The following is a 15,042-nucleotide window of genomic DNA, read 5'->3' on the forward strand; positions in this document are numbered from 1 at the left end:
CCTTTCTGCTGTTTTGGAAACCCTAGTTAACATAATTGAATTAGTTCCTCGTGAAAATTCAAATTTACTTTACGCTCTGCGCTGAAAGCTGTTTTTCTCTAACTGCAGCTCTGGTTAGTACTTTGATAAGCCAGTGCCAAGCCCTCCCCAAACACACACACACACACACACACACACACACACACACACATTATTTGTGCTGTTTAAATATATATATATAAAAAAAAAAAGAGCGAAAGGAAAATATAAAAAAAGGGGAAAATTATAATAATAAATAAAAACGAGGCGCAGCGACTGGCAACTCGACGCAGCGGTTTCACACGCAATTAACATATTCTCTCTGTTTCATTAAAATTGTTGCATTTGCTGAAGGGTTACGAATGGGCTGAGACCCCACGCCCAGCCCCATGCCCCAGCCTCAGCCTCAGCCTCAGCCCCAGCAACCTGCTTACGGCTGAGGATCAGCATTGCGTCGGGATTTGGTGCGCTTTTTTTCTGTTTGCTTTTCTATACGTGCAGTTTTTAATTATTAATTATTTGTTGTTTTTTTTTGCTCGCTTTTTATTCAATTATTTGTAGACTCACACTCACACACACACACTCACATAGGGCTAAAAACAGCAAGTAATTGTCAATGGGCTGACGCTGAGATAGACCTTCGGCATGGTTGGATGTTGTTGCACTGTCTGCCAAATGTTAAAAATGTTGCAATTTACATTAATGCCGCATTACTTTGCAGGCGCATTAAGCAATTAACAATTGTAATTGATAAGCAATTAGGGGCAATATAGTCGAGCCACAAGCATACATATATAACTGCTTATTAACAAACAATTTTAAATAAAAAAAAAGACACTATAACAATTATCGTCTATGACACGCCGATGCTCTCATACACTGCAGCCGAAAATTAACATCAAATAATTTGAGCCAAGAGCTACAAATTGAAACACACACATTCGTGTTTTTGTTGTTTAATAATAACCATATTTAAATTTGGTAACTAAATTGGTAAAACATAAGCTCGGGTCGTTGTAAGCTTTTTAGCATACATTCATCTATTTGAGAGCAAAAACTAGTTAATGCTGACAAACTCAGCCCAAAGCCGGGGCGTTAATTACAAAAACAAACCCACACAGGCACAAAAACTCGTATCCGAATACCAAAAGAAAAAACTATGAATGTAAATACAGGCGAGATCTCGCGCTTATACTTATGTATAAACAAATCATTTAACTGCAGCAATTGAGCACCTGCAAAGCGCGGCATAGCTGACAGCGCTGAAAGATGAAAACCTGTCCAGTTTGTCGAGCTTTTGACTACTAGCAACATTTATTGTATTCTTACAAAGCAATTAATCAAATCTGAAGCTTGAATGTGCTTTCAAAGCTTTAACTTGAGCAGTTTGAAGAGCATTAGTCCGGAAACAACTTTTGTTGTTTTCTTACAAAGCAACTTCAAAGATTAACCTTAAAGAGTTTATCGAGCTTTAGCCCGGTAGCGACATTTATCATAGTGTTGTAAAGCAATTAGTTTGATCAATTGATCATGTAATAAGCTTTATTGTGCTTCCGATGCTTCAATTTATTCTGCCAAAGAGCTCCAGAGATTAAAAAGAAGCTTTCAGCCTAAAGCACGTATCAAAACAGAAAATCATCGTGAAGGTTGAAAATTGAAAAAGCTTAATATACGCACGATATTGGCTGGATCGAGAGTGAACAAAGAAGCTTTCAGCTTACAGAAAAGCTGATTGCATCTTTTGAAGCCTAAGCTTTCAAAGCTTGGTGATTTATGCACAAATTATTGCCAGTAAGCTGTTATTTTAACTTTAGGCTCATATTACTTCGAATCGTGACAACGATTAATCGCACCTAAAGCTCCCTTAAGCTTGCAAAGCTTCACGCAAGGCCAAAATCTGCTGTCATATAGTTGTTCCTTTCACGCTCCACCCATAAATTCGTGCTCTCAAAAAAGTATTTCATAAAATAAGCTCAATTAAATCAATATTTTTTTGATTAATTTAATATTTATGTGAAGAAAATTCGAGTAGAGCTAACACCGACAAAAAAGTAGAAGAGAAATCGCTGCCAATTGGGAGGACGCCATCAATTTTCGCGTAGCGCATTTGGACAAAATCCCCGTAAATAAACATAAAACTCAAATAAATTTTGTAGTTGGCAATTGTATGTATGTCTATTGAAAAACCAGTCCACATACGTCTTTGTAAGTTGTTGGCCAGAGGAGGGTAGTTATGCGCGCTCAAGCACCAATATAAACATTTGCAATGCTCGGCCGGGCGGTTAGTGTTGATTGAACTGTCATAGGAACATTAACAATGATAGTACTCAAGGAAACGCTGGTAGTTTGCCTAATCCTGGCCAGCTGCTGTTGCTGGACGAGCAGCGCCTATCCGCAAAACAAAGGGGAGAGCTCAACGACGACAACAACAACAACGGATACTCCAAGCAGTGCAGCTAGTGCGACAACGGCAATAGCAACAACAACAACAACAACAACCACAGCAAAGCCCAAGTCAGAAGAAAATTCGAGCAGCACAACGACAACGACAACGACGACGACGCCACAACCCAAGTCGGAGGAGTCAACAACAAGCCCCTCACCGACGACAACAACAACAACAACCACACCTAAGCCCAAGTCGGAAGAGTCTACAACTGCCACCACAACAACGACGTCAGCAACAGCAACAACAACAACAACAACAACAACAACCACAACAAGCACCACAGCCAAGCCAGAAGCTGCGAGCCCAACACCCAAAGATGAAGACGCGGAGGCGAAGGAGCTGCTCGCAAAGTGTGAGCAGCTGCGTAGGCGCCGCAAGCGGGACAGCTCGTCCTCCTCCTCGGAGGAGGATGACGACAGCAGCGAGCAGAAGTCCGCAAAGAAGGAGCGCAAGAAGCTAAAGAAGATGTGCAAGGAGCTCAAGAGGCAGCAGGAGCGCAAAGAGAAGCGCCAAGGCGACGACAGCATCAGGCAGCTCTCCGAGGCTCTGCGCAGCTACCAAATGAAACAGAAGGAGCAGAGGAAGCACTAAACCAATATACCTTACTGCATGTACTAATATGAACACCAATTTTTAATATTTTAATTTGCTTTTGTTTCATTTTTTTTTTTTTGTTTTTTGTAAGTTTTTAATGATAATAAACATGACAACAATTTTAACGCAAAAACGCAAAAAGTTTTCCATGATGTTGGCAGTGAAGTGACCTAGTTGAGAGCGTATATAAATATATGTATATATATATTTATGTATATCTCTATATATATGAAACCTTTGACTGCTAATTGATCTGACAAACATGAAGAATTTGACACCAGCCAAGCCTAACGGGCATCAGTCGAATAATATCATACCCCAGTCACAAATGCTGACTGCGTTTGATTGGTAAAATAAACGCGAAAGTTAGTTGATGAATCATGTTCTGGTGAAAGGTAAATCCAACAGGTACATGGATTTATCTGCTGCTATTAATATTATAAGCATTTGCATGGAATGTTTATTAGAAAATGGATTCGTTGAGGTTTAAGCATAAATAAGCCACATTAAAGAAACTGGCCTACACGTTTCCGGGTTTCAATTCCACGGTCTAGCGCTTGTAATTTTCAAGCAAAGGTCAGGGTATACTAGGTCAAGTATTGATACTAACTAGAATGATTTTAATTAATAACAATTTAGAACCTGTTTTTATTTGTTATTCATTTTTTATGTAGGGGTTTATGGGCTTGGCTTTTGTTTCCAATTTCTAACTTTATCATTAAAGTGCAAAAGAATTTGAGTTATTTGAAAATGTTAAATTTATATAAAACTCCACCCTTTTTCTCTGTATGCGGAATTTTTGGGCATATTCTGTTCCGAAAAAAAAAATATATATATTTTCTGCCCATTAATATGCCAAATATATATATACATATATATATCTTTGAGTTAACTGATCTACCCGGTCTGTCTGCGTTGTTGTTTAAGTTTCTATCACACTACTATCTTATCATATCATAGCATATAATTCTATTTATTATTAATTAAATATCATGTAAGTTGGAATTTAATATAGCTGACAATATTATTTTCACATACATATATAGGTATATAAACATACTTTTTTATATTGATCAGCCAAATCGGAAACTAAAACTCTCATGATAAATGAAGTTTCATATATTTTAAGAAATTTTGACATTTCATTTCAATTTAAATTTATTGTGACATAAGTTTTTAATTTCAAATTTTGAATTCTTATAATTAACGTGAATTCGTTGTGAGCTTGTAAAGTTCATTTGGCAGCCAATTTGTGTTTACTTTGTAATTATTTTTTATTACGCGACCTTGTCACAATAGTTAATAATAATTTAAAGTGTATGCACATTTCGCATAATGCCAGTAAATCAATATAATTTGCGTCTTAAAGCAAATAAAACTAAAAGAAAATAAATAAACGATGTTTCAGCAACATAATATGTAAGTAGTGCCAAGCTCAGGTACACATATTAATATTGAATCAGCACCAGCTTCAGCTCGATTTGGCTACTAAGCTTCATCATTTAGACCTGGTCAACTAGTCAAACATTTCACGATCAAAGCACGTTTATGAAATTAGCTTTGGCCGCGGACGGGAGTCGCGAGTCGATCAACGAAATACTAATTTGCATAAACAAGACAGCGAAAAAATAAAGCAAAAGATATAAATAAATAAATAGAAAAAATGCCAAGAAATTGGTAAATAGGCAAAAATGATAATGAAGCCAGAGTTCAGGCATTGAACTCTGCCCAGAACGCGCGCAATAGAAAGCCGAGAGTTCTGGCCAAGAGTCGCAGAAATTGGCTGTGGCTGCGGCTACGGCTATGGCTGTTTGGCAAGCTGCCGTAAATGGGTCGACCCGGCATTAGACGTGCTTTGAACTCTGAGGCCGAGGGCCAAATATGTGGCTAATTATGCAGCCTCAAGATTGGCTGAAGAGCAGAGAAGCGCTCGCAGCTCGCAGCTCGGATCAGCAAAAAGCCAAAAGAGCCGTTAGCTAATGATTTATGCACCGATCGTTCGGTCGGAACAAGTTGATATAAGTGGCAGCTCTTCTTGATTCCCGATTCAGTTGGCACACACAAAGCAAGCAATGAAGTGGACAATGCTATCGATAGAATCGCTGCTGGTCCTGGTTTTGGCCCTGGCCAGTGGCCTATCACTGGTGAGCGGTAAATTTTTTTGATCCCCTTTGGCACGAGCAAAACCCACTAAATCTGACAATTCGTTGCGTTTCCCTCTCTGACCGACTGCAGCACGGGATGAGCTGCGTCCAACGGCAGCGCCGCTGCTCAGCTCCACGCTGAAGCCAACGAGCGCGCCCAAAACGGAAGCGAAGCCCACCAAACCGCTGATGATCATCAATGCGCCGCCCATGAAGCAGAAGCATCTAGTGCCGGTCAGCGTGGAGGCAGCTCAGGTGGAGACACAGCCCCAGTCGCAGTCACAGCCGCAGCCGCAACAACAGGCGCAGCAGCTGAAGTCGACTGTGCAGATGCAGGATGGAAAGCCGCTGCAGGTGACGGGCTTTATAACCAAGTCGGGCAACATCTACGAGATCGAGGACAAACGCGGCATAGGCCGCATCGAGCCACGTCAGGCCGAGGGTGCCGAGGGAGCCGAGGAGGAGCAAATAGTCTGCAACTATGGCAACGTGGTCATCTACAGCGACGTGCCCTGCGACCAGGTGACCAATGTGAAGGTGGGCGAGGTGCAGCCGCTCAATGCCGAGCCGCAGGTAACCGAGGCGCCACCCTCTGAAAACCAACCGGCTGAAGAGGAACAGCAGCAGGCGGCGAACGACACACCAAATGCGCCACGTGGCCAGCAGGACATGCAGCAGCAGCGCCGCCGACGCCGTCGACGACCCACGGGCGCCAGCCAGCAGCAGCGTCGCCGCGTCAACGGCAACGGCGCCGGAGTGCGTCGCCGCATTCGCAGACGCAACGGCAACGGCAACCGCAATGGCAATGGCAATGGCAACCGCCGCGTCCAGCAGGTGCGTCGCCGTCGTCCCAACCAGCGGCGCGGCAATGGACAGCGCCGTCCGGTCAACAGGCAGCAGCAGCAACAGCAGCAGCGACGCCGTCAGCAGCAGCGTCGTCGTCAGCAGCAGCAGCAGCGCCGTCGTCGCCAGCAGCCGCAGCGCCGCCGCCAGCAAGTGCATATCATCCGCGATGACGAGGAGGTCTAGGCAGGACTGCGCAAGGACTTGGCAGGGATTTCCCCTTTTCCCGCTTAAATGCCCCAGTTTTGACTTCAACGCAGTGACAAACGAATAAAATGTTAACCAAAAGCTCAAATTTCGTCTCCAACTAGAACTCCATTTGGATTTGCTTCTCTTTGTATTTGAGTAGCGTCCAGTTGGCAAATTAAAAATGCACTTTGTGTTGCGGCCGCGGAGCGGGGGCAGCTCAATATGCAGCTCGCAACAGTAATTAAAATAGCTCGGTCGTGCAACAAATTCCACTCAGCAATACCCTATAGGGATTGCTTGCTGAACGCAGCTATTCAACACAATTCTTGTTATTTGGTTAAAGTACGTTTAAAGTTCACTTAAAGCTTTAAGAGCTTCAAGCGCTTTTGTTGGGAATCTTAAAATGTTACTGCTGGGTGCCAAATACAATTCTTTTGGCTCTTTAATACAGTTTTTATTATTAGCTGTCTTGCTATTTTATGTCAGTTTATCTTCATTAAGATATTCTAAAAATTCTTGAAAGCTTAAAAACTTTTGAGGCACAAAATTGTTAGGTATTATTTTTTCTCAAAACATATTGATTATTAAAATCAGTTAAGCTGTGCGCAAGGACTTGTGAAATACAACCACTCACTGCTAATTTAACTCTGAAGGAGAGATAATTAAAAAAAGTCTTGAAACGAAAGGAAAAGACATTTTTTTTATTAAAGCAACTACATTCCTTTTGCAGCATAAAAATTCAATTTTGCTTGATAGTGTAACATGCCGATCTGCATGTTAGTCAAGATTGAAACTTCTACAACACAAGACACATATTTTCAGCAAACCCCCTTAAATTAAAATTAATTATTCATTAGTGAGCTAATCATTTATTTAATTGCTTAAAGCTAACCAACAAAACTTGCAACAGTTCCGCAGAAATATATGTTGCATACTTTTTGGAGTGGCAGATAATTAAAGACGGCTTTGTTGGTCTCGACGCTATTGAAAGATTTGGTCAATGTGTCTTATGCTACACATAATAGATGTGTTCTTAAGCTATATGGCAGCATTAGACTCAAAAGTACATATCAATCAAGGACAAAGGATGTTCCTTTTGTAAGACCGCAGATCACTTGCCCCTGCAGCTTGTCACATTAATTGTAGCTAGATTTTGCGACTCGACTCTACTTGATGCGACTTTTTGTTCAACACTTTTATGAGGGTGCGCTCTGTGTGCGGAGACACGGAGACGCGAAGGCGTGTTGCGTGCTGCGCGCTGCTGGTTGCGAGTTGCAAGTTGTTGATTGCGGGTTGTGGGTTGCGGGCCCGCAGTCCGCAGCCCGCAGACTGGGGGTTGAGGGTTATGGCTTTTGGGCTGCGATGTCAGCATCAGCGTCAGTTACAAGCAACAAGAAGCAGAAGAGTTTTGCGCGCTTGGGCCCAGCGCACTTAACACATAAAACAAACAAATACAACATTGGCAACAAGAGCAACAACTACAACTACAACTACAGTGAGCCCCCCCGACGAGCGCCAGAAAGTCATTCAAAAGTCAACCAACTTTCTTCTTTTTGAAAAACGTTAAAGAGCAGAAAAAGAAATACTTGCTCGCACACACACGCACACTGGCGCGCGCGCAACGTCTGGGGGCTGCATGAAAACTTGCAAAAGCAGCAACAACAACAACAATAAAGGCAAGTCGCCTGCTGATTTTCCTTTGTTGTTTGCATGCACACGAATGCCCACAACACCAACACACACCGCCCCATGCAATCCAGCCACAACGCAACCCATCTACCCCTGCCCCGCAATGAAAGATCCGTAGAACAATCCCTGACATACCCCTGACATACCTCTGCCCGATCTCGACCAGAAATGGCTGCTGCACTTCTGTTTTCGCTATGACTTCGCCTCTCCAAGGTGCCATCAAAATGTGCGCCACGTTGACTTCCACGTTGACGTTGACGTTGACGCTAACGTCGACGTCGCTGTCGCGTCGCCGTCGGGTCGCTGTCGTTGCCGTCGTTGTTGTGCGTTGAGCCTTCAAGTTTATCACCTCATTGTTTTTGCACGCCGGGGCTGCAGCTCATTGTCAGCGCCTCTGTGCGATGCTGTGCGTGTGTGTGTGTGTCTGTGTGTTGCATAGTATTTTGCGTCTACTCCCGTTGTGTATGTGTGGGTTTTATCGCTGGCTGCGCCAGGTGGCCCAACTGTGGCGACTACAGCCACTCAAAGGTGGCAAAGTCGACATAAAATGCATAAACAAATTCGAATGCAGTTGCCATTTATGGTTAAGTCAGTCGACAGGGCTGCTAGGCAATCAAAAGTTGTGCCGTAGCGTTGCCAGACACACCATATGTGAGCACAGCCTAAGTCAAAGCTTGTCTAACACATCAATATGCCTTAGACCTAAGGAATTATGGATTTCTTAGCTTAATATCGTTAAATCTATAGAGTATATGTGCATATGCATATTCGATCGGAGCGAACAGCTAAGTCCAGCTATAAGAACTTAGCTCTATAAATTCTGAATATTAAACAAGCTTTTGTAGTGCCTCAATTTTTTCAAAATCGAAAAGTATCGATTTGAGAGGCTCGAATTTGGCTTGTATAAATATGTATACATAGTTCTACACTATCTCTAAACTATTTTAGTTCCCAATTCCTAGCGAGCAGCTGCCGTTCTACGTTCTCCTGATAACCATTAACTATCAGGTGTAGCCATAACCTAGGGCTGCTTTCGGGTTAAACAGCTCCAATCGTTGGGAAAAGCTCAACTGGCCAATAAACCAATATTGAATAGAGCAGGCAACAATGAAGGCGAGCAGAAATGGGAATAGCACCACGAAGAGAGCGGCAAGTGGAGGGGATAAGGGAAAGTGAGGCTTGTTGCTGCGTGCCTGGGCGCAACGTGCATTTAACTTTGTCAAACGCAAATCCTTTGGGCAAAGAGTTTGTCTGCCATACGCACACACATTAGAAAGAGGGAGCGAGAAAGAGAGAGAGAGAGAGAGAGAGAGAGAAAGAGAGAGGCAGGGAAGAGCAGACATAATCTCATAAAGATAAAACAGTTTAATGTGGCAGCGAACAAAGCGGGGACCAAGCAGAAGTGGAGAATGAAATTTAAGATGCACATGGAGATAAAAACAAAGAGATAGAGCGAGAGCGAGAGCGAGAGAGCGAGATGATGTGGAGCTGTTTGAAGAACCCATTGACCCCCTGCCGATACGGCTGACAAGATGGCGAACGAGAAATACATAAAAACAGTCGCCCGGCGGCGTTCAGCGAAATGCGAAAATCTGTCAATTATTTAAATCGCCTGCCAAAAATCTGAGCACCAGGTCGCTTAGCCCGCGGGCGAGCCAAAGTGAAGCGCCATCTACTGGCAGCGGGCGGTCCTCGTCAAAGGCCCTGCCGACCATGTTGCTCGGCCAGCCCAAACTATGGCCCCTGATGAAGCTGCTTTGTCTGTTGGTAATTAACATGAAAATAAGCGCATTAACATCATGGACGCTGGCGGTTTATGTTGCTGATGAATGATGCGGGGTGGCTGCGGGCTGCGGGGCCGCAAGCCACGAGCTGCAAGCTGCGGATGCGATGGCATCGTGAGGCAGTCGGGCGGCTTGGATTTGAAGCTTTCTGGCTTAAGGGCTTGTCTTTGCCCCTGGCAACCCAAAAATGACTTCAACTTGGAGCCCTAATTATGAAATCGAAATCGAAACCGAAAATTCGCCCAGCGAATTTGCCACGAAAAACGTAAAGCGCGCAAATTAAAATAATAAATTCGCTAAATTAAAGAAGGAAGTCATTAAAGTCGCTGCCAGACAGACAGAAAGCCAGAACGACAGAACGACAGAGCGACAGTCAGTCAGTCAGTCCGACTGGTTGGTGGGAAAGCGGCTAAGGCATTCCGCACAGCACATTGAGTGCTAAGCGATGAGCACTCAGCGCCAAGCGCTCAGAGTTGAGCCTTTTGTGTCCTGACGACGACGTCATTAGCAGCATTTACACGTCGCACGTTGAAGCCAAAGGATAATAAGTAACGACGTCGTCTTGGCGGGAAAGCGGGAAAGTGTGAAAAGAAAAGCGGCAGCGCTAAGACAAAAACTGACACAAATTAAACTGAAATTAGTTGCGACTCACTTCGTTTTGACGCTGGCGACAACAGACGACCGAAGACGCTTCAAGCTCATCGTCATCGTCATCGTCGTTGTCCTGGATCCGGACATATTCATCCCCATTACCAGGCTGATGTGCGTCCACGTCGGCGTCTTCATCTTCTTTGTGCCAGCGCCTGTGTGAATGTGTCAAGCCCAAAGTGGCTGCTAATGAGCGGCATATGGTCAGGGTAAAAAGGGGCGTTGCCAGATCAACGGACTTGCCAACTCACCCAACTTGCCATTGTCCAACATTTTAAATAACTAATACAAGCTATTCGAAATTTTAGACCGACTAACGCCAGGCTGCCGTCATGTTGATTTCCTTGAAAGGAGTAGAATGGGGTAGAGCCTGGAGTAGGATTTGGCTGGTTCCAAGAGGAGCTATTTATAACATTTGATTTGCACTTTTAAACCGAAAGCTCGCCTTCACATCAATTTATATTAAACTGTTTGTCCTGACTGATTGACAGATTAACTGATTGTCTGACTGATTAGCTGGATCTGAGAACTTTGTACTATAATTAAAAAAATATATAAAATAAAGCGAGCACATAAAATAAAAATAGAACTGTATTGATGCGAACTTTTCAGTTGAATCTTGTCGTGCATTTCATTTTTCAATTAAACAATAATTAGTAATTTTTCATAAGAATAAGTAGAATATATTGTTCCAAAAGAAAACAAGAATACATTATTTCATTTGTATTCTCCACAATGCCCGCTCAATGCCGAGCTAATCAATTTCACATAGGCAGGCCAGACACTTGTCCATGCCGGCTTGTGACCCACATCCAGGATGGGGCTTTCGGATTTTGATTGACTGGCGGCCCACCACATGTGTCAGCTCATCGTTCTGACGTATATTATATCTATATTTAAGGGGGCACAATCTTATTTATAGCCCCAGCCAGGAGCCTGTCCCACGAAGCGCACAGACTCAGTTCACAGGAGCAGAAAACATTTTAAAAATAATATGAAAATACATTTAAAATAAGTAAATAAAATATTTTGTGCTAATTTTGTCAAACCCTAACCCCCACGCACCGAGCAACCCTTTGCCAGCATTCGACTGGCTGAGGACAAGCCGCATCAACTTTGCCAGTTGCTTCAACTTGCCCCGGGGGCGTCGCGCAGCAGGTGGAGGGGTGGGTCGGGGCATGGCAGCGGAATGATTGCGGCGTTGGGTCGGAGATACTTTGTGTTATCAGCAGTCAGTTAGTAGCGGAAACTTTTTAAACGTTTTCGAAACAAGTTGAAATTTAAATAAACCTTCCAATTTTTGACGACCCCGCCCGCCTGCGGCCGCCACTGTGCCCCGCCCTGCCCCACCCCCCGCTCGCTAGCATATGAATGCAAAGTTGAGACAACAAAATCGCCAGAGAAATGAAACTTTTTGCCCGAGCACTGTAATTTTTGCCTTTGCTTTGCATTCGGAGAGTTTATGCCACGATTCAAGACTCCAGACACAGGACTCACGACTCAGGACTCAGTCCGCGGGACTCACAACTCACAACTCAAGCCGGAGACTTCGGCTTTCCACTTGTTTTTTGTGCCCATAAAATCGACTTAAATTTTTATTGCGACAAAAAACTGCTTGAGAAGAGAAAAGAAACGCGAGCGCAAAGTGCGCAAACTACAAGAGGGCTGGAGAGGTGCGGTGTGGGCCAGGCGGTGCACGGTCGCGGCCAGCGGCTTGTAAGTGCAGTCGACGCCGCTGGTAAAATCGTATTATGGCATAGTATTTTCTTGCCACGCCCGCCCCCAAACAACACGCTCATGATGCACCCACGCAGTACTCGAAGAATATATCTGTATGGAAAGGGTATCTTAATGTTCAGTCGGGCTGGCACACATTTTTCCCAATAATAATATTAAATATCAGTAATATAATTAATAATAATCAATAAATGATCTCTATTTTATTATTAATATAACCTTAAAGCTGATTTATTAATTATAATTAATCAATTTTATTATAAATTAATGTATAATTAATTAAGGCTTACCTTTACTTTAACTGACCCAAAAGCTTCTTCGAAACCAAAAACTTTCACCCATGGTACTTGCCTCTGTACAGGGTATCTGGAAGTCGTGCATACACCATTTGATATCATTTTTCCATCATATTTTTGCTATTTGGGTTCACTCGTTGCCCAATTTCAGTGAGCACTGTTTTCGTACATATTTTGGCCAGCGCCGGAAAGTATGCTATGCTATAATATTTTCGCTCGGTCGGTGTACCGTAAGCGGAGGCAGCCTCAGCGGCGAGCGGCAAGTGGCAAGCGGCGAGCGGCAAGCGGCAAGCGGCGAGCGGCAAGTGGCAAGTTCAAAAAGTGCCAACGACGGCGACGATGAAGGCAACGAAATAATAAAAAGCAAACTTTTTACCAAGTTGACTTTGACACATTGGGCCAAGACAAACAGTGCGAGAGACAGAAAGAGAGCGTGAGCCAGAGAGGGAGGGAAGGAAAGGGAGGGTGGAGATAGTAAAAGAGAAGTAACCACACGCCTGCTCGAACCCCCCCCCCCCCCCTTTCCACCACCAGTCCGATCCGTTAGCTCTTGCATGAAAATGGCATATAAAAATTGTCGGTTGGCATATAGCTTGAGGGTAAGGTAGATGCAGAAGGGGGTGGGGTTAGGGGGCTGCAGCCTGTGCAGCAAAATATACATAACTACGTTTTTCAGTAGGCAAAATGGAAAAATCGCTGGCTATTCCGGCCAAACAGACAAACAGAGAAACAAATGCAGCCAGCTGCCAGCTGACAGGAGACGAAGCAAGTGCTGCAAGAAATTGTGTTTCAAAGGGCTGAGTGGGCGGAAAGGGGTATAAGTAACGCGCTTTGCAGTTATAAATTGTTCATTAATGACGTAATTAGCTGAGGATCATCTATATATAAGTGTATAAGTGGCTCGCAAATGCTATCAATGGTGTGAGGTGCTCCGCAATTAGCGTCAAGTTCTTGGTAGCCATATTAAAGCAGCTTAAGATCGCACAAAAGTTTTGCGAAGCAAAATTAATGAGCTCTCTGGGCTATCGCGATGAAAGCCGCGGCCGCGGCTGCGACCGCTCGACCCAGCTGATAAGCGGCCGCGATAACCGACGGATAAATGGCGCTCATTAGCCTGCCCAGCTGGAGCAGCTCGGCAGCCAAGAAGTATATAAGCCAGCCGGACGACCTGGACTGAGCAGACAGCACTTCGAGCCATCAACTGAACAAGCAGCAAGTGGCAAGCAGCAAGCAGCAAGGAGCAACAAAATGATGCAAATGCAAGTGGGACGTACTTTGGTGTTGGCGCTGGCCCTGCTCAGCTGCCTGGGCCTGGACAGCGGCCGGGCGGCCAATGTGGGCAGGCAGCGGCGTGTGCAGACAAGTGCCACCAGCACGGGACCCACGCAGACAGCATTGTTCGGGCTGCCGCTGTGGCATACGACATTCAACTCGAACGATGAGTACTTTGAAACGCCTTTCGGACGCCCCAACTTACAACGTGCGGCATTTGCCCGCTATCAGCAGCAGCAGCAACAGCAGCAGCCAAAGCATCTGGCATTGAACATTTATGCAGAGGAGCAGCGCAGCCAGCAGGCGGCAGAGGCTGATCGCAGTGGCGGCGCCGGCGGCGCCTTGGAACTGGACTATGCGGATCTGTTGCCCGCTGCAGAACTGACGCCCGCACAGATGCAGCAGCTACTTCTGTTAAACACACCCGTTGCGGCGGCACAGCAGATGCGCTACTTCAATCCCAGCAGTCGCAGCAGCAGCCAGGATGAGCCGCGCTTCTTTCACATGAAGTACCTCAGGCAACAGAACACCAGCTCGCCCAGCGATGGGTGGCGGAACATAACCACGGTGAACATTAACAACAACAATGTGACCAATCTGCTGACTACTCCGGCCGCAGCGGCTGCCGCACGTATCGTTGGATCTGGACTGCTCCGTGCTCCACAGCTGCTGCCCATGCAGTACTTCCAAACACGTCAGGGACAGGATGCTGCTCAGGAGCTGCCCTACGAGCTGATCGACTTGAACGCTGCGGACCTCTATGGCGACGACGTGGCTGTCTCTGGCGTCGGCCTTGCTGGTCTTGGTGGCCTTGGTGGTGCCAGTGCCATCAGTGGCATCAGCAGTCTGGCCGGTCTCAGCGGTCTCGGCGGTCTCAGCAGTCTGGGTGCTGGTATGCCTCTGGTGCCCATCACCCTGGGCAACAATGCGGTCGGCTATGTGCCGCTCAATTTGGGCATGTTTAGACAACTTGCGGCCAGCACTGGAGCAGTGCCCATTCGGGAGGGCGAAGATGACGCCACGCTGGCCATTGACAAACAGGAGCCGGAGCCAGAGTCTAACGATGCGATCGAGGAGCCAGCCAACAATTCCGCGCAGCAAATAAACAACTCTCGCTTCCAGCTGTTCGGCCAGCGCTTGAGGCAACGTCCCGGAGTCGCCGCGGTCTCCACAGCAGCTGTCAATGACGGCTTCCCAATGCGGAATCCCCTGAGGACATTCGCCAAGAACATTCGCCGTGTCCAGTATCTGTGAGCGCGAGCCCGATACACACAAAATTTTGAAAAAAAAAAAATGGCCAGGAATTGCATTTACTCATTCGACTCACAACTCTAGACCATAATTTATTGTAATGTTCTATTTTTTTTTTTGTATTTTTT

The 15,042-nt window shown here is 45.2% G+C and overlaps 3 protein-coding genes across 3 annotated transcripts; all 3 read left to right on the top strand.

Annotated features, from left to right (window-relative positions):
* Positions 1-2,214: 2,214 nt before the first annotated feature.
* On the top strand, positions 2,215-3,128 carry LOC115767847 (integumentary mucin C.1). The gene has a single exon (XM_030712197.1). The coding sequence runs from the start codon at positions 2,336-2,338 to the stop codon at positions 3,056-3,058; it is 723 nt and encodes a 240-aa protein (XP_030568057.1). The 5' UTR covers positions 2,215-2,335; the 3' UTR covers positions 3,059-3,128.
* Positions 3,129-5,388: 2,260 nt separating this feature from the next.
* LOC115767876 (trichohyalin) lies at positions 5,389-6,234 on the top strand. The gene is made up of 2 exons (XM_030712238.1): positions 5,389-6,072; positions 6,124-6,234. The coding sequence occupies exons 1-2, from the start codon at positions 5,395-5,397 to the stop codon at positions 6,232-6,234; spliced, it is 789 nt and encodes a 262-aa protein (XP_030568098.1). The 5' UTR covers positions 5,389-5,394.
* Positions 6,235-13,639: 7,405 nt separating this feature from the next.
* On the top strand, positions 13,640-14,917 carry LOC115767824. The gene is made up of 2 exons (XM_030712165.1): positions 13,640-13,833; positions 13,960-14,917. The coding sequence occupies exons 1-2, from the start codon at positions 13,640-13,642 to the stop codon at positions 14,915-14,917; spliced, it is 1,152 nt and encodes a 383-aa protein (XP_030568025.1).
* The last annotated feature ends 125 nt before the right edge of the window (positions 14,918-15,042 follow it).

This window comes from Drosophila novamexicana, unplaced genomic scaffold (genome assembly GCF_003285875.2).
Source record: "Drosophila novamexicana strain 15010-1031.04,08,12 unplaced genomic scaffold, DnovRS2.1 tig00001466-arrow-arrow-pilon, whole genome shotgun sequence".
Taxonomy (NCBI): Eukaryota; Metazoa; Arthropoda; class Insecta; order Diptera; family Drosophilidae; genus Drosophila; species Drosophila novamexicana.

What these genes read in the sequence shown, in the direction of transcription:
- LOC115767847 (XM_030712197.1), top strand. Translation starts at nt 2,336, where the DNA reads ATGATAGTACTCAAGGAAACGCTGGTAGTTTGCCTAATCCTGGCCAGC.
- LOC115767876 (XM_030712238.1), top strand. Translation starts at nt 5,395, where the DNA reads ATGATCATCAATGCGCCGCCCATGAAGCAGAAGCATCTAGTGCCGGTC. An exon ending in GTCCCAACCAGCGGCGCGGC is followed by an intron (nt 6,073 to 6,123) that starts AATGGACAGCGC and finishes CAGCAGCAGCGA; the next exon opens with CGCCGTCAGCAGCAGCGTCG.
- LOC115767824 (XM_030712165.1), top strand. Translation starts at nt 13,640, where the DNA reads ATGATGCAAATGCAAGTGGGACGTACTTTGGTGTTGGCGCTGGCCCTG. An exon ending in ACATTCAACTCGAACGATGA is followed by an intron (nt 13,834 to 13,959) that starts GTACTTTGAAAC and finishes GGAGCAGCGCAG; the next exon opens with CCAGCAGGCGGCAGAGGCTG.